General features: G+C 37.6%; 2 protein-coding genes across 2 annotated transcripts in view; one reads left to right on the forward strand and one right to left on the reverse strand.

Annotated features, from left to right (window-relative positions):
* The window catches only part of FOXP3 (forkhead box P3), a 33394-nt gene extending 18616 nt beyond the window's left edge, over positions 1-14778 (reverse strand). Inside the window, exon 1 of the mRNA XM_081951158.1 lies at positions 14443-14778. The gene's annotated coding sequence lies outside the window, so the exon portion shown is untranslated. The remainder of the gene's footprint in view (positions 1-14442) is intronic.
* Positions 14779-14945: 167 nt separating this feature from the next.
* Positions 14946-26559, forward strand: part of PPP1R3F (protein phosphatase 1 regulatory subunit 3F) — a 44564-nt gene continuing 32950 nt past the window's right edge. Inside the window, exon 1 of the mRNA XM_081950610.1 lies at positions 14946-16147. Within this exon, the coding sequence (XP_081806736.1) occupies positions 15036-16147 (1112 nt within the window). The 5' untranslated portion in view covers positions 14946-15035. The remainder of the gene's footprint in view (positions 16148-26559) is intronic.

The raw sequence follows: 26559 nt of genomic DNA on the forward strand, positions 1-26559 counted from the left end.
ACACAAATATTTTATACAGCTTTATCCACATTTGATCAGAAACCCATACATACATACAACGTCTAGATAATCTATCAATTTTCAGAAATTAGTTGCATTGAATGGAAAGAAAACGGAAACACCTTGTCCTGGAAAGTAAGTTTCATTTCATATTCACAGACACCAACTCTTTGGCCCTGTGTTGGATTACCCCAAATGTCAGCTCCAGGCAAATGTAAAATATCTGAGACCAAAATGACTGACTCATCATCACTTTAGAATTTTCCTTTATCCAACATAGCTTTGTACCGTTTCAGTCATAAAGATCCAAATGCAGATATTTCAGATGTTATCGATGTATTCAGTTTTTCAGTATAAAGAACAAGTCACACAATGTAGAGAACCCAGATAAGAAACAAAGAGAAGGAAGAAATCGGGCTTTAATAATGCTCCCATTTCACTTCAGTACTTAATTTAGAAGTGGCTGGCTTCATCTTTAGGCTATGCAGGAGAATTGCCTTAGGATACAATAATTGGTCGAGTAGTACCTAGATGGTGAGTAGCAGCAGCAGCAGCAGCAGCAGCAGCAGTCTCATTGAGTCCAGAAGTCTACCCCACGGCCTTCATGTGTCACAGAGGATTCAATTCCATTATAATCATTCAACTGTTAGCCTAGCTAGGATGAAGAAGTGGCTCCATCTTACTTTTTGTTTCAGGGGTTGCAAACTCTAAGCCATCCTTCTTTAATTATTCTGACTCTCTCTGTTTTTGTTTTCAAGTGCCTCGCAAGCAAAGATCAAAGCCCTTCATTGGTCTTCAGCTGTATAGTATAGTGTGTGTGTGTGTGCGTGTATTAAGAAGAGGCTGTTGTCATCATGCCATGTTGTTTACCTAATTGTTTTTCCCTAGGTCATAGGTATTTGCCTTCCACTTATAATCCACACAAGTTTTATATTCAGGGGAGGACCCATTTTTTTCTAGTAGAGTGAGAATTAAGAAACCCCATACAGTGATGAAGAAGGTAAAATGTTAGGGAAGTTAGGGAATTAAAGAATCTGAGTTTCAATCATGTTAATCCTACAAAGTAAGGATCACAGAAAAATGCAGGATGACTTCATAAGGTACCAGTCGAGAAAGTAATTGTTCTTTCTAACTAACTTTGGAAACATAGCCATACAATCATATTTTGTTTCTTTTCATAGGATCTAGTGAGGTTTCAGACTGTAATCTTCCACTTTTAATTATCCTATGTTTTCTTACTGTTTGTTCTACGATTTGTCTTCTTCAGATTTTTTTTTTAATGAATGGGCAATGAATTCGTGTGCTGGAAGGCTCCAAAGGTGTCACTCACAGCTATCCGCCAGCATTGTCTCACACACACACACAGTGAATTTTGGATCATTGTGAATGAGCTGTATGTAGTTCTCCACTGCTTAATCACTCCTTCTTCTGCTTGGGGAATTCTGGGAGTTGAAGTCTACACATTTTAAAGTTGTCAAGTTTTAGAAATACTGATTTAGTGTAGCATATAAATTGGAAATGTCTTGCTAGGCAATCAATTTTTTAAAAAAATGATCTTGGTTCTTGGTTTCAACTCGGATATCATAGGACTACAAGCCAGAAGTCTACCTTCATGAATCTCACTGAATCAGGCTTGTGGGAACTAAGTTACCAAGGAAGCATGGACTGTCCTCAGAATGACTCTTCATTTGATTGTTTCCAATTCTTCACCTGCCACAATTAACAATGATTGATGGTAAAATTTCAGGCCAATGTGAGACAGAAAATTGACAAAAGCCAAAATCGATAGTTTAAGTTCTAAAAAAGAGCTAACATTGTTTGAAAAAACAAATAGTGGGATATAATTTCATACCATTTTTGGCAGAAAACAGACATGATATAAACTGTGGTGAAAGCCCTCAATAAACCTAAAAATCAGGCATCTATATCTGCACTGCAAAATTCCAGAAGACCCTTAAAAAGTAGCAAAGAGGTACACAAAACTATGTTCTATTGAGTGATCATACAGATTTTGGAATCCCAGATATGGTAGTTCTTCTTACCAGAGTTTTTAAAGAATTGTATTCTTTGAAATTGATGCAGAACCCAGGGAACAAACATACAATTCTGCCCTGCTCACATGAGCTACCCATGACATTTTTCATCTGGCCCGCTTGGCCTTGGGCTATCATAAAATATGTTGCCCAGCCCTAAATAAACTATGAAAGTAACTCCTCTGGTTTGTTGAATTCATTGACACTGAATGAGATATGCAAACGTAACTATGCATACTCAAAATGTATTAGTCTAAGACATTTTGCTTCCTGAAATGAAAATAGTAAATAGCACCACTCCCTTCCCAAACAACTGACATCGGTAGTTGAATTATTTTGGCACCTGAGGCAGAAAATCCTGCAAGTATTTGTCCTCCCTTTCAATAATAAAAATATAGAGAAAAAAATATAAAGAAAACAATCCCTGACACCCAAATCAGCCAGCCAGAAATTCTTGCTTCAGTCTAATTCAAGGAGTGACCTTTGGAAAAACGCATCAAGACCAAGGAATATATGCTTCCTCAATATGAAATTAAGTACTAGCTCTGATACTAATGATAAAGGGTTATATGAACGGTCTGAATATAATTCTGACTTCAGTGAAACATCTTTCACTGAAGTAATGGTAATTTTTCCACAAAAAAACAATCTTCAGTGAATGCAATTATGATCAGAAAAGTACCAATAAAGGAGAATATTTGCACAGAATATTTACATCATCTGAGCACGGATGTTGTTACCTAATTTGGGTAATGAAATGTCTGCAAGAAAACAACCTAGCTCAGAGAGCACCAAAGATCAGAAAAGTAAAATGAGAAAGTGGAGTTTTAACTTTCTCTTCAGACTTGAGGGACTTTCAGTTCAGCCTCTCTGAAAATACCGTGTGCTTTTGTAATTATAATTACACACCAAGAAAGTCACAGAGTAAATAGCGATTTTCAGCAGGAAAAAATGATACAGAAAAAAGATCACCTCTTTCACTGTTTGTTCACTCCTCTTCCCAAAAAATAGCTTAATATATTTTTTTTAAGTTCATACTTCATTACACACAATTACCAAACCTGTAATTTTCTGTTAATCTGTTATGGATTTTGAAAGATACAAATTCCCAACAAAATTTGAAAAGGAAGTCACTTTAATAATTGAATTCACTTTATCTATCTTCCTACCTAGCTGTGAAATTTTCTATTTTATAATGTAATTATTGTTTTTGATAATTTTTCCACTAACTACTAGTAGCTCATTGTTTAATGGCATTGTGGAATCATGTAATTGATATCTGCCAGAAAGGTTGCAACTGTTTAAGTTATGCAGTATTTATCTTGGTTTCCTGACCTGAATATATTTCAAATACATTGCAGGTTCTTCTTAGTTTGTACCTGAAGTTGCATGAAAAAATGGAATGAGGGAGAGGGGCAAATAAAAATACAGCTGTTTTTGTATTTCTTAATGAATTTGTGTATTTCTCAATTCTTAATGAATTGAGATCCTTTTGAGATGCTCAGAAGAGCATAATCTAAGCAAACAGCCTATTACTTCTTTGTCTACACGGTTTAAATATGTATCTGATAACAGTCATACACACTGACAATGACTGACACAATTATTGCTTGCACTCAGGCATTTTTTATTTTCTCTGGGAAATCTGAAATTAACACATTAATGCATGACTGAGTGTGTGTGCAAATTGATAGGTATAAAAACCATATCATCAAGTTGTGTTTTGTTCTACCTAGCGGTTAAGGGTTTGTCCTTCCTGGTTTCTTACCCACTGCTTATATAAACAAACCAAAATATATCCCCAAGGGCATTTTGAATATGTACTACGTGTGTGTGTGTGTGTGTGTGTGTGTGTGTGTGTGTGTGTGGAAGTTGATTCTTAGGTATGTCCCTAACACACCTGAGACAACTTAATAAGTGAACAACTAATAATTTCCTCCCACTACCATTTTTAAAAATATCCAATTCATATTTTGAGTGAGAAACACTCCAGTCTTTCCTACCTTTTTCACCTTAGGATATTTTGGTGGCCTCATCCTCTTGGGACCTTCAGCGGATATGCTGGTGACTTGATAGATGCTTATAGACATGGAACCTTGCACTGAACTAGCACACCTATGTCTATTTCTTTTTATTGATGTTGCTTCTTGCGTCATCCTCCAAAGTCCCTCCCCAGACATCTGGGGCACCCCCCCTTAGAGGAAGGGGGGATGCTGTAAGGAGAGGAAAAATCCTAGACTCCTCTTCTTTTTGTATAGGGCAATTTCCAATCTGACATTAAAGATAAACAAATACAAATACCTGAGGTAAGCAACCCTCCCTCAATAAGCTTTTACTATCTTTTTCTTTCTTTCTTTTGCCTATAACCTTGTCTGAGAAAGTGAAATTGGCCTGCCACTTGCACTACAGGAACTGACAGAGCATCTGGGCTGGTAGATCCTTTGATATTTTAATTAAGAGATTGTTCTCTCTACAGAATATGGACTCTAGATAAAGGGCTAAATTACGGTAAGAATGAATTATGGCTTTAAGATCGCTTGGGTGGTTAATGGATTAATAGCTATCATACTAACCTCCACAACAAATCCTATGTTATCATCAAGATTAGCAATGTTCTAATGGTATACTTTTTGTAGACTAGAGACAGCTAAGTTAAATGTCTGATTCAATAAAACTGTTACACTTGTAAGTATTGTTTTCTTGTAACAGATTAACATGAATTGGTATCCCTCTGGAATCTTGAGTCACTGAAAACAACAAAAAAGAAGGAAATTAATAGGAACATATTAGCATTCTTAGGCACAGTGAAATAATCTTGAAGTAAATACAGTAGTTGGCACATTAATGTATATCATGATGGACAAAGCGCACATTACTTTCTAACCACTCCAGATGTGTAAATTTTCAATTTCAATAACCTTCACCCAGTGTGCAAATTATAAATAAATCTGGTCAGCAGAAGAATAAATGAGACTGAAACTTTAGAGTGATCAACCAGGTTTCATTTCTTAAAAAGGTAAAATTAGTGTATAAGAAATATTCAACCCGAAATTAAGCAAGACCGGCAGCAACCTATGTTAGAGTAAGATAAAGAGAAAGTTTTATGCTAGATGAAGCTATGTTAGAGAGAAGAGGAGAGAAAGATTTATGCTAGATGAAGCAGGGTATCAGCAAAACACCAAATGTCCTAATCACCACTGGACAAACATATTTTGTGAGGCCTGTGGTCTTCTAAACCTCATTAATGAACATCCTGTTATTAAATATTCTTCTAATGGGCTTTTTGAAATTTGGATGTGTGTGGGGTCTTTTTCTATAAATAGGAACTACTTTACAATTGAGCATTACCCATATTCATTAGGCTAAAACCGAATGTTGCTAAGATATCAATATAAACCCACTCTTTGTTAAAATGTTTCTCCTTTGACAACTCAGTAGTGTTTCCTTAAAAAAAAACACATAGTAAGTATCCTCCACCTTCCATATAGTGCTTCATGGCCCCAAATGATAGTCGAGGCATTCCTATTCAAAACAAAGCAATGATATCTAGTACTTAGACATACAACATGTAGCCATTATAATTCCTCTTACTTTATTTAGAATGTTTCTATTAAATTTTGGTAAGTATGGCATTTGCTTACATTATAAACACAAAGATTACAATACAGTATGCTTAATATATGACCAAAGAAGAGTAATTCTGATTGAAAATGAATATTAGATCAGGGGAAGGGCTCAGTAATTAAATGGATTCCTGTATAAACTTGTGGATATCTTTGACATTCCATCCATCAAAGGACATTGTTCATTTCCTAAACTCTGCATTTTCAATTTCACAAATAAAGTATCAATGAATATACTTAAGTCAGCAATGAGACTAAAATCTTAGGTAGTGGTGATCGGTAAATCCATAAAAAAATCAGAATTAAAAGGACTTACATCCCAATGAAAATTACAAAATAATATATATGTGACGATATATGTATATATGTCCCTGAAGTTTCCTTGGCATGGTTTTTTAGAAGTGGCATGCCCTTGGCTTATGTCTAGGGCAGAGAGAGGGACTGACTCAAGTCACCCAACTGGCTTCGTTCATACCTAAGATTTGACTAGGACTCACAGTCTCTAGCCTGATGTTTTAAGTACTACACCAAACTGGCTTTCTCTATGTGATTAATTATGAAAAAAAATTGCTTAAGAAAAATATTTGCAGCAATTTACAGCTTGCAATGCTAAATACACAGAACTGCATCATTGTATTTTTTTTAAAAAAACTAAGTTTGAGTAATTACATTCCACAGGGTCCAAGCTAAATTTACAACCCCAAACTTGCAAAAGAATTTCCACTTTACATAAATACTGTATATATTAAAAAGCACAGTGTAAGTTATAGTGCAGATCTCTCTCTGTTTATCTAGAATTCTCACTTAACAGTAAACTTGAATCTGATGTGTTAGAAAAGAAAAAACACTGAAACCCCAAATCCAATAAAATGATCAGAAGTGCTATCCAAGAGTGGGGAATCAGCAACTTTTATGTGGCATTTTCCAGTCTTGGCCTTTGATTTTCATTAACTGAAAATCAATATGTACCATTAAGTGGTCTCTCAAAGTTAAATGTTCTCTCAATGGTAATCTGTTCCTTCAGGTTTCCCAATAAAACATTCATTACAACTGTAACTGGGTCCCTCCATTTTGCTACTGGCCTTCCTATTCCTCTCTTTTCTTTTACCTTTCTCGCATCAAAGCATCCTTCAGAGAACTACGCCTTCCCATAATAATTCAAAATATGATAAATTGATGGTACTAATATGTGCTTCAAATGAGAATTCTGAGTTGATTTGTTCAATGATCCATTTGCTCTCAACTGTTTATGTTATTCTGAGGAGTCCTCTCTAACTGTTCAAAAGTGTCAATACTCTTCTTATTCTGTTTCTTTCAACTTTCACTTCCATAAAGGTCACAGGGAATACTATTGCTTGCATGAGTCTGATCTCTGTAAACCCAAATGCATCACAACATCTGAAAATCTCTTCCATGGCTTTCATGGCTAATTTACCAAGTGCTATTTTGCAGCATATTTCTTGGCTGCTTGTTCTACAGCTTGTTCTTTATTGTTAATGGTTCATTATTTATTTATTAAATTTAGATGGCTGCTCATCTTTCCACAGTTTAACTCTGGGAGGTTTACAATATTACTGTTGATGGTTAATGTTGAAGCTACCTGTCAAACATGCCTCCTTCAAAATCCAAGAAAGGGAACCCTCAACTCCATTGATTTAGAGAAAAGGTACGGTACTTTTACTGGATATGAAGTGAAAACAGCAAAAGTGAAGCAAGATCTGAGCCAAAAAGGGGCAAACTTGTGCATATCAAAAGTTTACCCAAATCCCTCCCCCCAGTTGCCCTGGCCTAAATGTCCAATCTCCAACCCCTGAGGATGTCATGTGGGGTGCATCTTCAGGTGGCCTCATCCAGCTGGTAAGCAGGCAGTTGGCTTTGACCAAACCCAAACACGAGCCTTCAGCATACGCAGAAGATAGTGAGAACAAAACTCCCTCTTTCGCGATGTCTTTACCAGCACGATTCCCCTCCCAAATACCATAAACCCCGTCCCTCCCTGTTACTCTGGCAGCCAATAGCAAGCAAGCGATATAGAGGCTGACACTACCTACCACTTCGATATCTTCATTGTCAAGTCTAAGAGTGGAATTGAATCAGTTATCATTAGTTTGGTATTCTTTATACATAATCTTAGTCCCATTTTGTCAGTTTCCCTTGAATTTTTTAACTAGTGCTTACAGATTTTTGCCTTTTTGGCCATGCGCAAAGGTTATTAATGTCCTTCTTTAGTGTTAAATACCTATTTATCTTCTTCCAATACAGCTTCCCTTAGTATATTCAGCATATGTATAAGTATACAGCCATGTCTCTCCCAACATAGTGTCACCTGTTTTACTGAGTTCTATCTGTACTGTAGCTTCAAGACCTGTGTATATGTTTCCCCTGAAGACAAAAGATGTGTTGGGATTCCCATTTTTCTAAGCACATTCCACATCATGATATGATCCACACAATTAAAGGCCTTCCTATAATGACACTGCTTTGTTTTTTGTATTCTTTGTTTCCCCCCCCCCCCCAATTATTCAGCATTTATCAGGAATAATATTTCATGTTCCTCAGCTTTTCTTAAAGCCAGCTTGAATATCTGGCATCTCCTTTTCCATACAGAGCATCCTTTGCTGCACTGATCCTGCACATTGAAATTAAGGATATTGTATTATAGTTTCTACACTATGTTGAGTCTCCTTTTATGGCATTGGAATAAAGATTGATCTCTTCCAATCTTTTGACCACAGGATTATTTTCCAGATTTGCTGACATAATTTGGTTAGAACTTTTACTGATTTTTTTCCCTGTTGCTTATCATATTTTTTGTGGGTATTCTATCAGTTCCTGAAGCCTTCTGACTTTGTAACGACTGGAGTACAGATTTAATTTCATCTTCTAGAGTGCTAGAGATAATTGTAAAAATCTTAGTTATCTTAGATGTTGACACCTCTACTGTACAGTATTTCAATATACTCCTTCCATCTTCATTTGATCTTGTTTGAATCACTATCCATCTATTGGCTTACCAATTTGAGATTGGAGATCATTTTGAAGATTTTCCTTGTTTTTGCCTCTTCAGTATCTATATAGAGGTTGCTATCATATTGCTTCTTGTGTCTTCTAACCACTGTCTGAAATTCTTTGTTCGTTTTCTTCCTCAGAACTTTTGTCTTTTTTGTCTTTGGCTTCTCCTCTCTTACCAATTTCCATGGTTTGTTATGAAGAAACTTTCTTCAGTTTCATCTTTAGCAGTTTCTTTTCACATTCAGCTTTAACCTTTATTTAATTTCATTCCTCTTCCTCCTCCTCTTTTCTTCTTAATTTATAACTTACAGATAAGCAATTCATGCCCTGTCTCACAGCCAGCACCTGATCATGTCTTTGATTGCTCCATTTTTTTAGCAATTAGATAGTCAATTTGATTTTTATTGTACTCCATCTGCTGATCACCATATAAACAAATACATTAAATGTAATAAGTGTTTATCAGAAATGTCTGTGGTCATTGACTGTTATTTCTTAAATTAATTAGAATAGCTATCTATTCCTGAAAATCATTGATGGGATTGTTTTAGCATTTCTGCCCTCTGGAGTAAACTTCCCCCCCAAGATCCAGATGGCCTTCACTTGGATGGTATTTCAGAACTGGCTCTTCACCCAGATCTTTGGTGAGGGTGACTGAAGCCACCTTCTGGGTATTGCAGGTTTGCTTTGGTTGTTATCTGGGTTATGCCATGTTCTGTTCTTTGTTTCTATTGTTGTATTATTTTATTCCTCTTGTGTTATTAACTGTGAACCAACCAGAGCCACTAGGAGTCAGGTGGTTTAAAAATAAATTTAAAAATATGACTCATGAGATCACTAGGTTAACTTCTACATGTTTTTCAGAGTCTCCTCCTCATCTTGGACTTTTGGTAAATTTACTACTTTTTCCACTTGTGAGTAAGTATAAATTATATACATATATCAAGTATATTACAAGTATATATTAATTCTGTTTGTAATGCAACTGAACTAGCTTTCTCTGCCTGTTGTAATAACTAGTTAATACCTGGATCTTTTTAAAAATTAAAATTCTTTTAATTTTATTTGGGTTTCCAAACTGTAATATTTTGGCCTTGTTCTCTAAAGCCTCTAATGCTTTATTAGAGGTTAGGAGGAGATAATTTAAGAATACAACTGTAACTGACAAAGAGGATGTGCTAGTCTTTGCACAATTGCTCATAATCTTTGGTTTGCTAAAGCAATAGTGATAAAATAATTGACTGTTCATTACTTTGAATTATAACTTTTTGTTAGCTCCATCATACTAGAACCTGAGATAATTGGCATTCTTAAGGTATTACCAGCAAAGTGGAATTTGCTTCAGAAACTCTGAAGTTTCCCCAGGCTTTGATCAACCTGACATTTTCATTTCCTGATGATCGTGCCTGCCTAAATCTAGAGTTTTTCATTTTTTTTAATCAAATAAAAAATAATCTCCACAAAGAACTCGCACATTACTGATCAACTCATTTTGATATCTCATCTTTAATCAAGAATTATAGCTTAATTACAATCAAAATAATTAAATAAAATACATGGACAAATACACTAGGCAAAAGGAATAATTTTGTGGATTAGATGTTGAAAGAATATCTTTTAGGTTGACTTCACTGACACTGTAAACAAGAAGATGTTAAGAAATTGAAAGAAAGTTTGGTTAATCATTTCAAAGAGAAATTTCAGAAATCTAGTACCGTAGCCCAGATCAGATTAAGACATTTTATTAAGGAATAATAAACATAGTAAATAGTGAAAATAGGAAACATTTTTAAAAATCTTTATTTTTTTTATTTTTTTAACTTTGTTAAAACATTTTCAGTAAAAGTTATATAAAAAGACATTTTATTAAAAAGCATAAGCTTTTATCAACCCAGCTTATTTTTTCAGATGCATGGAGGGACAAGACTTAAGTACCGTTGAAGTAAGGATGGAAGAGTAATGAGACAGAAAGACAGGGTAGTTATGCAGTTGCAGGATCACATGTAAGACACATTACAAGCATTTTATTATAAGCATTTTATGATGTGTTAAAAATCAATTGAGACCTGAGTTTTTCCCTCAATTTCGCTGATTTTTTTTTAACTACTTTGAAATCTGTATTGGAATGTCCTGATATTATTTCAGGATTGTTGTTTTTTTGAGTCCTGCTATTAAATTAATAGATACAATTAATTGTTTTGTACAGTCTAGCCCATTTGTCCTATATACAATCCAGAGAGAATTTAAAAACTTTGTTGATTTTTCCAAAGTTTAGTCAAAATTATCCAATTTTTAATTTCAAATTTAATTAAACTAATTCCAACTTTAATTAAACTAATTCCAAATTTAATTAAACTATTTTCAAATTTAATCAAATCAAATTTGGTATGGGACACACATAGCAATATAGGTCCTATACCAACATGTTATCCAAAGACCAAGATTGCCCATCAACTCAAAATTATTGTGTATCCTTGGCAAAAAATAAATAAAACTAACTCCAGGTGTTTATAGGACTCTACGGAAAAGAATTAGGAAAGAATATATTTACTGGACATGTAATAATTTGCAAATGATTCAGATTCTCTTTTTAAAAAATGTACACTTACATTTGTACATTTGAATTTATGTATATGATAAAATGATTTATAGCCATTCCATATAAATGCCAAACTGTAGACAACTTTAGCTGATCCACAAATATCTGTGCGAACTTCTCCTTGGGGGCATTAATTTGATTTTATATAATTTTAAGCAAACAATAAATACATTTGAAAAAAACAACCCTTTTTAAGGCTCTGCTTTCTTTCCTGGCTTTAGTACAATATCTCAATATTCAGAAATTTAGCAATACTATCTGCAAATTTAATTTCCCATGATTTAAGAAGCATTACTTGCCTAGATTCAGCAGAATTAAAAAGTGTCAATTTATTTATTTTTTGTTTGCTTGCTAGCTTGTTTTTCATGTTTCTAAACCACCCATCTCCCTGAAAGAGGGGCTCTGTGAAGAGTGCAATATAATATAACTGATAAATAAAAAAAACATATAAAACTATATTGATATCCATATACTTTACTGCATTTGTTACATGCAAGTGAAGAGGCAAGGGTCGGTAATCATTCCATTTCCAAATAGTTCAGTTTTGGGAGTTGATTTATTGGGCACAAAATTCCAGGATGATCTTCACTCTAGTCTAGAATCTAAAGATTTCGATTCTGCCTAATGAGATTGTGTTTTTACATTGAATACAAACTACAAATATCACTTATAACAACAGCAGGTGCACTTTCTAGGGCTCCCAGTTAGCTACTTCTCACAAATGAATTACAGGCATAGAAAGGAGTGATCAAATCATTCATACTATATACATTTAATGTTTCCCTACATTGCCAGCAAAAGCAGTTCTCTGTTTAAGATTTAACACCAGCTCTGAAAACAGAACAAGAATGATAAACATCTTCATTAACAATATTATTGACAAGCCTAACAAAAATCTAACAAAAGTAGAAATAAAACAATAGGAACTTAAAAACACATGATGAAATACATTTTATTCTGCACTTGCAAGCGACTTTAAAGAAATTATGTCACTTCTGATCAAATAAGACCAATCTGATCAAATAAGACCATATAACTTATATAAGGAAAAACAATTCTTCACCTGATACAAAAATCTCTTAACATTTTGTTAGTTGGGTAACAAATTGATGTGTGCTGTGTGAAGTGTAGATATTATGCATAACAATCTAGTCTTTTTAGGCTTACGTCTTATGCTTATAGAAACATGACTAAAACAACTTTCCTGCTTTTTCAAACAATTTTTGAGAGGCCCTTCATTAATTCTTTTAATTCATCTTTCATATCTTGCTCGGAAATTGATGCCATTTTCTGTAGCTAGAATAGCTCCATCATTCAAAAACTCTTGGCTGCAGCCAACTTGGTTCCTTTGTATGGCATATTCTACCTTATTTCTAACAAAAAGTAAGCATCAGATCACATTTATGTTCTTTGCTTTCTAATGGCTTGTTTGTAGATGTAGGTAGGGAAATAAACTACGGTGACATCTCTATTATCTGCATATTGCTGTAATCTTATTTGGATTTTATAATTTTCTAGAGGCCTGTCAGAAACTTTTATCCTTTATTTCTACATCTTGACTACATTCAGAAATGGCCTCAATGTCTTTTGCTTAGTGAAAAAATTGTTTGATTCTTGCCTGCCTTATCTTAACCAATTATGCCAATGCAAATGCAGTGGTGCAATTTTATTTGATGAACTAGAATAGTATGGTGGAGTCTCATTGCTGAATCTCATACATGTCTATGAAAATATCCTCAGCCATAAGTCTAACATAGTAGTGTTTTGCAAGAACCAAGCTTAAAATAAATGGGGATGTTTAATATCCACCAAAATATTTCAACTCTCTCTAAAACATCTGGCAGAGCTCTAGTTGCTGCAATATCTCCAAACAGCTCTCCTATTGGATTATTTTACAGTATAGTCCTTATAAGTATATAATTCTGTTTTAAATCTTCTTCCCTCCTGCCTCCTTACTGCCCCTTTTTCTTCTTCTCATTGTCCCCTTAGATTATTATCAAATACAGATACAACTATTCTGATTGATCGCTAATGTTATGCTTCATTCATTTCTTCAATTACCATATAGAAATGAATTTAATTATTTATGTACTGTATGAATGTGTATTTCTCTAGGGCAGGCAGTTGAGCAGCATATACATTTAATAAATCATTAACATCATTTGTTCCTGACTTTTTCACTGTTCAATTTAATTGGGAAACCCTAGTTTCTAGTAGTATGAAGAAGAAAAATCTTTCCTTTTCTACTATATATGTTTGTGCGGAACAACATTTCTTATTTTAATACTTATTCTACCATTGAGAGTCTTTTGCAAATCTTTGCTGCCTTTTTTGTCTTAACTTTTTAAACAATTTGGTGTTGTCCACAAATGTAACCATTTTATAAACTTCTAGGTTAATTCTTTGGGAAGAATATTTTAATACTACTATGTTTATTTTAATTATTTTTTCTTATATAGAGAGCAAAAGTATTTAAAAACTAGCAGTGATGAAACCTGATGTATTCCATTTTATGAATGGAGGGAGGTAGTGTGGTTCCTCACTTATGTCAGCCAAGAAGTGTTGTTTTAACAAATCTATTAGTCTACAACGATGGGCAAATGGTGAAGGCCTCCCTCCCTTGAGAAAACAGCCCCCTTTCTGCTTCCTTGCATAATATGTTATGTTAACACAAAAAAGCTGAAAATTATTTGACATATTAGGGCATTTCTATGTATACCTATTCAAGAATTTTGCAACCCAAACTGCTGTTTTTTATCATACTACCGGTAGTATATGAATACAAATACATTTTAATTAATCATTTTGGATATACTTTAAATGTTAAAGTAAACCATATGTAATTCCTATAAATTTAAACTGCTGTCATCCAATATATATGAATTTAATTCTGAAAATTTATATGCCACATATACAGTTGGGTTAAAATATTTCGGATCAACCTGATTGAGAACTGGATCTAGTGAATGTACTTCTCCATATTGGATTTGTAACCCTTTTATTTTCAACGAACAATGTGGTGCAATAAAAAGCATGCATTTATTACAGGTGAGGATATTCTAGTTTCATTTCGCATGGCCTGGGAGATCATTTAAAAAAAACCAACAACACCCCGACACTGTGCACGGGATCAAGAGTGCCTTTCCTGGGATAAACTACTACGCTGCCACTTTACCTCGTCTTAGATCTACGTCCTGGTATAAAAATGCAGGCGCACGTCACAGCTTATATTATTTTCTTTCTTCACCATTTTCTCTCTGACAGATGTTCGGAGATTATAAAATAAGCGCCCTCCACAACCAATCAAGCTCAAATTGTGTCCCTGGCTTTCAGTCAGCCACGGTGAGTTCATCCGACCGGAGGGGGCTCGGGAGGAGGCAGGCCACCCCGTGCGCAGCCTTTCCTCCCCTTTATCTGCGTGTTCGGCCGGCATAGGTGTGCTTCGGTCTCGACTGCTTTGGGCGACGCTTTGCTTGCCGGCTAGGGTCGCCCGCCTGCGGGTTTTTCTCGGGTAAAGGAGACGGAGAGGGTCTTCCCCCCACCGCCCCTTTACGCTCTGCTTTCCGATTGGCGCAGCCGCTAGCCTGCCTGACACCAGCCTGCGACTCCCGCGTGCCTCGCCTTCCTCTGCTCGCTCCACCTCCCTCTGCCGGCTCGCTCCACCCCGGCTCGCTGTCGTCGTCGTCCTCCGCCCCCCGCCCGGCAGCTTCGGCAATAGCAGCAGCAGCTGTCTGCGCCGCTAGTCCGCCGTCCTCCCAGCCGCCCGCCATGGCTCGCGCGGGGGCCTCCTCCTCCTCCCCGCCACCGCCGCCACAGCCTCCCTTGCCTCTCACTCGGGAGGCGGCCGAGGAGGAGGAGGAGGAGGAGGAGGAAGACGACGGCGAAGAAGACGGAGAGGAGGAGGAGGAGGAGGAGGAGGAAGATCCCCCAGCTCGGGCTCTCATGCCACGCTCCTCCCCGGTGCCCAGGCCTCAGCACCCCAGCGCCCCAGAGAGCTGCTCTTCGTCAGAGGACGACGGGGAGGATGACGGGCACCATCAGCACCCTTGCTTGGCCAGGCCACTCTCTCAGCATCCCCCAGGCCTGCCTCCTGGGCCACCTTCCCAGCATGCAGTGCAGGACAGCCGAGGGCTCCCCTCCCAGCATGCTCAAGGGCACCCTGGACTGTTTTCCCAACATGCCACTGCAGCTGCCACCCCCATGGAGGAGCCCTCTCAGCACACCGCAGGCCGGCATGTGCTGTTTGCTGATGCCTTGGGCCTGCCCTTGGCACGCTGGCGGCGCTACCAGCCTTGGCCACCGCCTTCTCCAGAGTCTCCCCCAGAGGTGGTGCCTTCCTTGGCTTCCCACCCTCCCTCCACAGGTACCCCCTACCTTTTGCCATCTTTTGTGTTACAACCAGTGGGGCAAGATGAGGATGAGACGCTTGAACGGCTGCACCAGGCCAAGGTAGAATTGGAAGAAGTTTTGCCACCAGAGCCTGGAGAGCCACGAGTGCTTCGTGGTACTGTGCGTGTGCTCAACGTTTCTTACCACAAGGCTGTGCATGTGCGGGCCAGCAGGGACCGGTGGCAAAGTCACCGGGATTACCCCGCCCTCTATATTCCAGGGGGCTCACCAGATGGGGGCCTGACTGACCGCTTTGCCTTCCGCCTGGAGTTTGGCGATGTGGATGAGGAAGATGAGGAAGAAGGAGGAGCCCGGCTTGATTTTGTGGTGCGCTATCAGACTGAAGAAGGAGTTTACTGGGCCAATAACCAGGGCAAAAATTATAGTGTGGTACTGAAGGGGGCGGCGGCTAACCAAGTTCTACCCACGAGGTCTTCTAAAGAAGGTGAATCACGTCGGCTCAAGAGCTGTATGAGGCCAGTCAAAATCAGGTAATACTTTCAGTGCCTTTCATATACCTGAAGAAACTGCATCTTTGAGTTATCAGTCTATTCTTGTAATCTAACTTTCCTCAATGCAGTGCCCTCCAGAACAATTGGCCTCTATAACTCCCATCAACCCCAAAGATGAAGTGAGCTGTAGTTGTACTCCAAGACTGAGTATCTTTGCTTTTCTACTCCATTCCCATAGAATTTATATCCAGGGCTTTTTAAAAATCTAATATGTTGTTATCAGTTAATCTATGTATCTTTTTCAGGAACCTTTCATAGGCTAAGAACACAAATGGACAAGAAAAAAATGGGTATTTAGGAACTAAAGAGAAGTTTGTTTCAAATTCTTGCCTATTTTGTAGATTCTGTTTTCTTCAGTTATGCAAACGACACTTACTAGTTGTACTCTCGTGTGATAGAAGCCAGCACTCCAAAGAAATCTAGTTTACTATGAAGGAAGAAGAGTGCTGATGCATGCTGCTTAGTCCCTCTTGCTTGAGTCCTCCTGATAGTGGGAGTGCCTGAACAATGATTTGGGGGGGGAGGAGCGGTGATGTATGAATCAAGATTTTTGGGATATGTCTCTGTAATCAAACTGAAATCAGGAATCAGCAATGATGGAATAACAGTAAATAAAGAGATCTCTGGATTTAAGGTACTTCTGTTGGTAAAAGATTAGAAATGGCATAATGAAAAGACACATATTCCACCATAAGGCAGAATTGTTGGAAGTTTTTGTTTTACCCTGATAAAATGAACATTCTCATAATGTGAGATGGGTATCACTAAAGATAATGCAATCAGCAAAGAAGGTGTGAGATTCATCCTGTCCCATTCCAGTTAATCCTCAAGATATTTTCACACATGATCCAGAAAGCATCATTTTGCTAATTATAGAAAGTGTAACGATTTAAAAAGAGAAAGTTGAAGAGGACTGTTTTAAGGCAAATGCATAGTGTAGTAATTTGTATTCAGATTATGAAAAAATGTTTTATGGGAGGTTCCCTACCTTTATGTATGCAGTAAAACCAACTGCTGCACATGCAGCACTTTTTCCAGCAACAAATGAACCAACATGGATTGCTTAAAAAATATGCACATAAAGGTAATCCTTGACTTATGACCATTTGTTCAATGATTGTCGAAGTTATAATGATGTTGAAAACAGTGACTTACAACTGGTCCTCACACTTATGGCTGGCGCAATGTCTACATAGGCACACGATCAACATTCAGGAGCTTGGCAACTGGCATGTATTTACATCTGTTGCAGTCTCCCAAGTCACATGATCATTTGTAATCTCCTTAACTGGTCTCCAACCAGCGAAATCAATGGGGCAAGCAAGGTTTGCTTAAGTGCTGTGTGATTTGCTTAATGACTATAACGAAGAAAGTTGTCAAATCGGGCATTTATATCACTGTTCTTGTCCCAAATGTGACTATAAGTCAAGGACTACCTGTATGCATCTTGGGGCACTGATTGGTTTAGGTTTCTTAGGACTATTTTTCATTTCAGAGGTAAATATACATAGGGGCTGTACCAATTCGCTATCAAGGCAGGGGGTTTATATGAACCATGACCACTTTATAGCTTCCTATCCACATGTTGTATGTTTACTGATAGCTCCAGATTTTCTGACTGACACAATCTTGCTCACTTTACCTAATGAACTGTGCAGGAGTTTTTGATGTGTCATTAAGGATACCGAATTGTCAATTTCTGAGTACCTTATTTTGATCAAATAGCCTAACTTCTCACTTTAGCAAAGATTTTTTTATTATGGTGTAAGATATATTGACAGCAAGTGAGTTTGTTCCTTTCAGTACCATTTGTGAAAACAGCCCTCTCTAGACTAGAACTGAGAACCAACATAAGTGCAACTCATTTTCTATGTACTATAATAAAGAAGACTGTCACCAACCAGTGGTGTATATTTTATAAGCATAGCATTCCAAAGCTTTTTCCATCTGATTCTGCAGTAGCCTTTTTTCTTGGAATTACCTTACTTTGTTCAAACAGTATATATTGGGAAAAATTGGGAAAGGTCTTTACAACCTAGTAATTTTTTTAAATCTAGGATGTTTCTAACACTGTTATAAATACTTGAATGTACACATGGGAGGAGGAATAAACTGATTTTTTATCATCAGCCTGGCCATGGTAGACAAAACACTACTGAAGCTTTTAATCTTTCTTTCTTTCCTGTTTGCTGGTTTTGTCCATATTTCTGTTTCCTGTAGATTGTGACGGGATTATCTCCTCAACCCATAGTCATCATCACCAGCCATTCAGTCATGTCTGACCCTCTGCCACTATGGATAGGCACTCTCCATGTCCCTCTGTCTTGCACCACCACCTTCACATTGGCGATTGTCATCCCATTATCATCTTTTATAATGTCCACCCAGCAGGTGCTAGGGCAGCCCATTTTCCTTTTTCCACTGACTACTCCCAGCATGATTGACTTTTCAAGTGAATCTGCTCTCATGACATGACCAAAGTATGACAGCCTCTGTTTGGTGATCTTGGCTTCAAGTGATATTTTGGGTGAGGTTCGGTCTAGGACTTGATTTTTGCAGCTAATGGGATGTGTAATAGTCATCTCCAGCAGCACAGGTCAAATGCATCCACCCTTTTTCTATCTGCCTTTTTTAGAATTCAAGTTTTGCAGCCATAAGTAGTAACTGGAAGAATTATTGTGTTAACTAATCTGCATTTGGTTGCGAGGCTGATATCTTTACTCTTTCAGATGTTATTCATGCTAAACATTGTAGTTCTTCCAAGTGCTATATGCCTTCTGATCTCAGGGCTCAGGACACCACTTTGGTTGATTGTAGAGCCCAGGAAGATGGTTTTTTTTACTGTTTTGATGGTCTCATTGTCGATCTGCACTCTGACCTATGTGTTCTCTGCAGTTGTCATTATCTTTGTTTTCTTGATGCTAAGGTGCAGTTCAATTTTTTCACTTTCATTTTTGATTCTCAGGATTAACCTCTCCAGATCTTTCTCACTTTCCACAGGCAATGTTATATCATCTGCATATTTGAGGTTGATATTCTTACCACTGATTTTAAACCCAATGGTAGATTCCTCTAAATGCCCACTTCTCATAACTATTTCTGTGTACATGTTGGGTGGTATTATAGGTGACAAGATTCAATCTTGCTGAGTGCCTTTTTCAATTCTGAACCATTTTGTGTCTCCATATTCCATTCTTACAGTGGCTGCCTGATCAGAGTACAATGACTGAAAGAGCTGGATGTGGTGTGGTGATATTCTCAGTTCTTTGAGGCAGTTCCAGAGCTTTTCATGGTCAATACAGTCAAAGGCTTTTGTATAGGCAATGAAGCACACATAGAGGTGTTTTGGATATTCCTTTGCTTTTTCCACCATCCAACATAGATTGACAATATGATCACACATTCCTCTTCCTTTCTGAAATCCTGCTTGTGTATCAGGCAGTTCCCTGTTGGCAGTTGAATTCAAATGATGCTAAACTTTCTTCAAGAGAATTTTACTCATATGTGGCATCAAGGCTTGCTGGTTGGAACAGTCTTTCGTATACCTTTCTTTGATATTGGGATAAATATTGACCTTTTCCATTCTTTTGGCCACTGACCACACTTCCATACATTTTGGCAAAGTGCTTGTCAGTGCTTTTGTTGGCACTGGTCTCAGCAACTCTGCAGGAATTACATCAACTCCTAGGGCTTATCAGTTAGGCAACTGATTGAGTGCTCAGAATACTTCCTCCTCTATGATATTGGGTTTCCTCAACACATAGGGATAGCGGTTAAAGTTGCATTACTTTAGAGAGCCTATTCAAAGATCAGTTAAGAGGTTATTGATCCTGCCAGACTTTTAACAGGAAGGAATACAAAGGATAGACCTGCAAAGTCCATTGCTGAACCAGATTTACCTATGACCAAAAGGAAAGAGAAGAAAATCCACCACACCTGGGAATTTGTTGAATATTATACTAAATGCTGTATAAAAAGCTGCTTAGTAGTCTTAAGGAGTTCTTATCTGGAAGCAACATATCTGATTCTTATGATACTGACATAGGACCATACTCCATGTATTTAATATGTGTAGTTAGGAGGATTTCCCTCACCTTATGTTCTTAAAATAAAGGCTTACAACTAAGGCATAGAACACGTACTTAGGTATGGAAAAGTAATAAACATAGCTGCAGATTGTTCTCTTAGTTGTTGATCCAGGAGAAAGGAAGGCACACCCACTAGGGAGGTTAAGAGAAGTTTGACTTAAGGCAATGTTCCTTATGAGTAACTACGTGCTCATGAATATTGATCAGTCCAAGAAAGAGTTTTCTTACAAACGTACTAACTAGGGGAACCATGGAATAGGTTTGTCAATGGATATAGAGTCCTATGTAAAGAGCAGAACATGGGGAAAATGGGAAAGAATGATCTTGTCTGCCTGCCTCACAAATAAGTAATAAAAACATAACTTACAAATGTATGAATGGATGAAATGTATTCCACAGTTCTGTGTTCTAGATGCAATGTAGCATTTACATAAAGCATTTTTCTGTCTGGTGAAGACTAGAGGAGGTTGAACACTCAGTTGGTGTCCATTTATCATGAATATTATTCTGTCTTCATGTGAAGTGCTGGATAGAAATGTAGATTCAGTCCCATCCCCCTTAGGAAATATTAAAATTTAAAGAGAATCTAAATTTTAACAATTATGTTTCTGTTGCATTTAGGGTGGGATGATAAGAGAGACTCAACTATTGTTTTGCCAAGTTGTAATTATATCTGAGAAAGCTCAAACGGGTGTTTCCTTGCCTAGGCATAGGTTTCTTATGGTAGTTTGGGATCCTTTTAATAAAGTCTTCAGTATTATTTCTAAAATCGTAACAATCCATTATCTTATTGACACCAGGAGACTTTGGGGACTGGTGTGTGGATTTTCAGACATGTTGCACTGTTGCAAAATGGTGCCATATTTTTCAAGTCAACCTCAGTTCCTAATGAGCATATGGATACCATAGAGTTATATTCGATAGTTTCTTGATAACAGTAGAAGTGATTTTCCATTGTTTTTTCCATGGTGTTTTGTTTCGTTTTGATTTCTCAGTCTAACTACAATGCTGGAATTCCTGGTGGAATTTACTAGAAGGCAAACTGATCTTGTTCTCTCAGTTACTCATTCTAGAGTCCCAGGATAATTCCTATATTTCATTTATTTTGGTTGCTTTTCTTGGTAGGTGGGCAAATTTATAAATAGATAATTGAATTTTCCATCTCTTTTTTTCTGGAAAAACCCCCAGCGTATGATGAGGGCCCAGAAACATGGCCAGAAATAAGTATGTTTGAGGTTGGGACTTTGCCTTGAAGCATATCAGGTTCCCCCCCCCCCCCACGATATCATTTTTTTAAAGGCCAGGTGAGGCATGGAGGTCTCTAGGGAGGATAAGATTGTCCTTGAATATTTTAGTACCTACAGGTGCTATGATGGAGATAGCATGAAAAAGTATGGCATATTAATTCTCTTGGCACTTTTTATATTATCCAATAAAGGAGGCAATTAAAATGTAATCTCATTGGGAGGTTTGTCGCCATTCTATGTTGCTAATACTAGTATTTTTTTTTTTTTTTTGCAATTAGCTCTAGATGGATTTTGCTTAGGTTTGCTATGGGTTTGGGTTTCCTTGTCAGATTTTGCTTAGGTTTGCTATGGGTTTGGGTTTCCTTGTCAGTTTTTAAAGCTTCTACCTGTGACATTGCATTGAAATACTGCTATTATGTCACATTTAGTTTTCTGTTCTTTAGGCAAAACATACCCAGTTTTTTTAACCATTCTTCGTAGAATTTAGCCTTCAGGCTACCTACCATCATTGATGCTTTTCTAGTTTATTTTGCAAGTCAATGGCAACAATAAAGGAGTCATATGAGTATCATTTAGGCTTGCTGCATCTAGATGACCCAATCAGAAAACCAACATCAACTAGTATTTTGTACTGCGGTGTACAACACATTAGTATTTTGTCTTGATCTATCTTCAATCTTTTTCTCAAGCAGCAGATATCTCTTTATTCCATGTCCACAGTCACCAACCACCCCTACAATTTTTTGTGCCTAAGAAAATAAACTGTTACTACTACACTTGCTTCTCTGCCTATTTTCATTAGGTTATAATTGCATGTTGACATAATGTTAGGTTTTTTAAAAAAACAATTGAATAGCTTTTGCACTCTCTTGTTTCAACTGCATTAAGAGATTTCACAAATCTCTTTCGCATTCCGTTGTCAGAGTGATATCGTCAGCATATCTGAGGTTGCTGATGTTTTGCTCGGAAAGTTTAAATTCACTTTCTTTTAGTCCAGAAAATTATTTTCTTCCATTTAGCAGTTATTTCAGTTTTGTAGTTACATATGACATAGTTTTAAAAGAACCTTAAGAAGCATGAGAGCTTGTAGTAAAGAAAGAAAATTCTGTCCCTGCACCTGCATCTGAGAGACAGCTTCATCCACATTATAGTGTCATCTTGCCCTCTGTAGCCTTTGGGCTGCAATGACATGTGTTGCCTAGCCGTACACTAAACATACTTTGAAAGGAGCTTCTGTGGTTTGTTTAGTATCATCATTGAAACAAGTATAGCCACCTGGATTCATTCACAATAAATATAAAGTGCAAACAGCTTCCTACAGGGCATGACAGCATAGAACAAGTGGGTAGTGCCAAAATCTTCATGGAACAGATGGATATTAAGGCAGAATTGATATGATTTAATGGAAGGATCAATATATGGGTGTTCTAGGAAGCAGGTTCACACATTAAGAAAAATATAGAACAGTTTGGCACAAGGATTACAGAAATAGTTGTAAATTAATAGAATACAAACATAATACAGTACTAGCAAATCCAGGCTATAAAAATCCAGGGTTAGATTGCTAGAGGAAAGAATTAAATATTTTAAGTGAACAACTATCACAACTTGAGTGGCTTTTCAAGTAGCTATTAATTCCATATACTTTGTTGATTTTTATCTAGTTAGTTTAAAGACAAAGAATTTAACACATTTTTCTGCCACTTGTCATGATTCATATTGTATACTAGGGCAGTGGCCCCCAACATTTTGGGCACCGGGGACCAGTTCCCTGGAGAGAGGTTTTTCTGTGGACCAGATGGGGCATGGTTTGGTGTGCTGCCTGCATTCCGCGAATGGGGCTTTGCTTGTTTGTGCGGCCCAGTTTCTGGCATGCCGCAACACGGTCCCAGGTCCACAGACCAGGGGTTGGGGATTCCTGTACTAAGGTATATAACAATTTTTATACAATTTAAAATGCAATAAAATGTATTATACAGAGAAAGAACCATGGAAATTTACCTATTATTACCTAAAGAGAAAATACTTTTTAAACAGAGTTGCAAACATGTCTGCAAAAACCTTTAAATGTGGTTTATAAGGTGTCTCAGTAGACGGAAGAATTAAAAAATAAAAAGTAAGCAATGATTTAATTTCCCACCCTCAATGGGAACAACTGTTCATTGTGGTCTCTTGCTATTCTAATGTTAGTATTTAAAATGAGTAGGTTGCATCTTGATTTTTCATTCTCAGCAGAAATCCCCACCCACCACCATTCATGTGCGGGTTCAGTGATGACCTTTGTAAGTTTGGCTTTGTCAAAGTTTGGCTTTGTCAGGTGATACTTTACAGTTCTGGGAAGAAATTATGGAAAAGTCTCTTCTAACCTTCCCTTCTGGAGCCCTGCAGATATACTGGAATATAATTTCCAGGTTTCCTAGCCACCGGAAGGTGATTTTGGTGCATCAAATTTATCCTGAATATGGTCAGGACAGAAATAGTGTTTTAAGTTTTAGTAGTGTTTATGGCAACCATTTTACTCGTGAGGTGACCATAGTTTAGTAGATTTAAGACCGAATTCTTGCAGCTGACAAAATACATTCACTGCTTTTTTTTTTTTTTTGCTTAATGTGTATGTATAGTTTCTATCCATGGCTTCTTGTCCTGCCTTCAGTAGTTTTGGAGAATACGTTGACCCCATCTTCTTTGTGGAAGCCTGGGAGATATTGGTACACTGCTATCATGTCACCCCTAGTGCTTCTTTTCATTAAACTAGGCATACCCAATTCCTGCAACCATTTTAGCCTCCAATCCCCTAATCATTTTTCATGCTCTTAATGGAACTTCCCTCTACATGAAGGGAAGTATGCAATGGAGTACCCGAAGGCTCTGTTTTGGGCCCAGTACTCTTCAACATCTTCATCAGTGATTTGGATGAGGGAATAAATGGGGAACTCATCAAATTTGCATATGACACCAAGCTGGCAGGAATAGCCAACACTCCAGAAGATAGGCTTAAGATACAGAAGGATCTTGACAAACTTGAACATTGGGCACTATCTAATAAAATGAAATTCAATGGTGAAAAGAGTAAGGTTCTACATTTAGGCAAGAAAAACGAAATGCACAGATACAATATAGGTGATACTTTGCTCAATAGTAGTAACTGTGTAAGGGATCTTGGAGTCCTAGTGGACAATCATTTAAATATGAGCCAGCAGTGTGCAGCAGCTGCCAAAAAAGCCAACACAGTTCTAGGCTACATAAACAGAGGGATGGAATCAAGATCACGTGAAGTGTTAATGCCACTTTATAACGCCTTGGTAAGGCCACACTTGGAATATTGCATTCAGTTTTGGTCACCACGATGTAGAAAAGATGTGGAGACTCTAGAAAGAGTGCAGAAAAGAGCAACAAAGATGATTAGGGGACTGGAGACTAAAACATATGAAGAACGGTTGCAGGAACTGGGTATGTCTAGTTTAATGAAAAGGAGGACTAGGGAAGACATGATAGCAGTGTTCCAATATCTCAGGGGTTGCCACAAAGAAGAAGGAGTCAAACTATTCTCTAAGGCACCTGAGTGTAAAAACAAGAAGCAATGGGTGGAAACTAATGAAGGAGAGAAGCAACTTAGAACTGAGGAGAAACTTCCTGGCAGTTAGAACAATTAATCAATGGAACAGCTTGCCTCCAGAAGTTGTGAATGCCCCAACACTGAAAGTCTTTAAGAAGATGTTGGATAGCCATTTGTCTGAAATGGTATAGGGTTTCCTGCCTAGGCAGGGGGTTGGACTAGAAGACCTCCAAGGTCCCTTCCAACTCTGCTATTGTATTGTATTGTTCTTTTCTGTACTCTTTCTAGAGTATCATCTTTTTTATATCGTGGTGACTAAAACTGGATGCAATACTCCAAATTTTTATCAAGGCATTATAAAGTGGTATTAACACTCCATGTGAGCCAGCAGAGGAGGCAGGACAACAGTGCAGGTGGAGGAGCCCCATCTTCCACCACCAGCATGAAGAGTGATAGCCTATATAGACCATGGAGAGTGCAGCAAAATAGTCTGGGGAGGGCCAGGGAGGGGCAGTAGTGGTAGTTCCTCGGGTAAATGTCACAGTTATGCAGGAAGTGATCCCAATTCCCTTAGCTGGCCCAGATAGATACTATAATTGATTGTTTCAAAGGAATTGAGAGATCAGGGAGGGCTCAGACACGTACACCACCCCTGTTTGAAGCCTGCCAGTAATTCATAAATCTGATCAGTGTTGTGTCAGTATTACAACCTGGCCTGTAAGTTTTTTCTTTCTCCAGTGATGGTGTAGGTGTCTCTTGTGCCACTTCATTTCTCAGAGTCTGGAGATTCTCTGGGATCCACATACATAGAAAATGTCTTGGCTCCAACCAGGGGGGTAAATGTCCATATAGTAGGCTGGCAAGTGGCCGATGCAGTGCATGTAATCGTATGTAAGGCTTAAAGAGGAATGCCTAGGAATGAAGCACAAACTGGGGAGAGGACTTGGCAGAAGATACAATAGTGGGGAAGTGGGGGATAGCTGCAGGGAAAGTGCTGGAGTAACAGAGTAGTGAGATTGCAGCAAGGCTTGTGATGGCATTGAACTGAGCACTCATGAGCAAAATGTTTGGTTGAATAGGTGGTGGCAAAGGAAAGGCCTGCCATTGATGAATCTGTTGGTGTAGCAAAAGCATTTAGACTTACATACCGCTTCATGATGCTGTATAGCCCTCTCTAAGCGGTTTACAGAGCAACATGTTGCCCCCAACAATTTGGGTCCTCATTTTACTGACCTTGAAAGGATGGAAGGCTGAATTAACCTTTTTTTTTTAACCAAAGTTTTATTGGTTTTTTAAAAAAATAATAAGGAAAAGGGTATTGGAGTAGGTTACAAATTTTGACAGTTACAATGTGTGAAGGGTATCCCCGCCCCCCGTACTCATAGTATTCATTTAAACAAATAATTCAATATTACATAGTGGTAGTTTGTCAGCATATAAATTCATATAAAAGTTTCAATCAATTTGTATAAAGCCGATTTCCTTATTCATTTTTGTGAT

Source organism: Natrix helvetica (genome assembly GCF_964273705.1).
Source record: "Natrix helvetica genome assembly, chromosome: 1".
NCBI lineage: Eukaryota > Metazoa > Chordata > Lepidosauria > Squamata > Natricidae > Natrix > Natrix helvetica.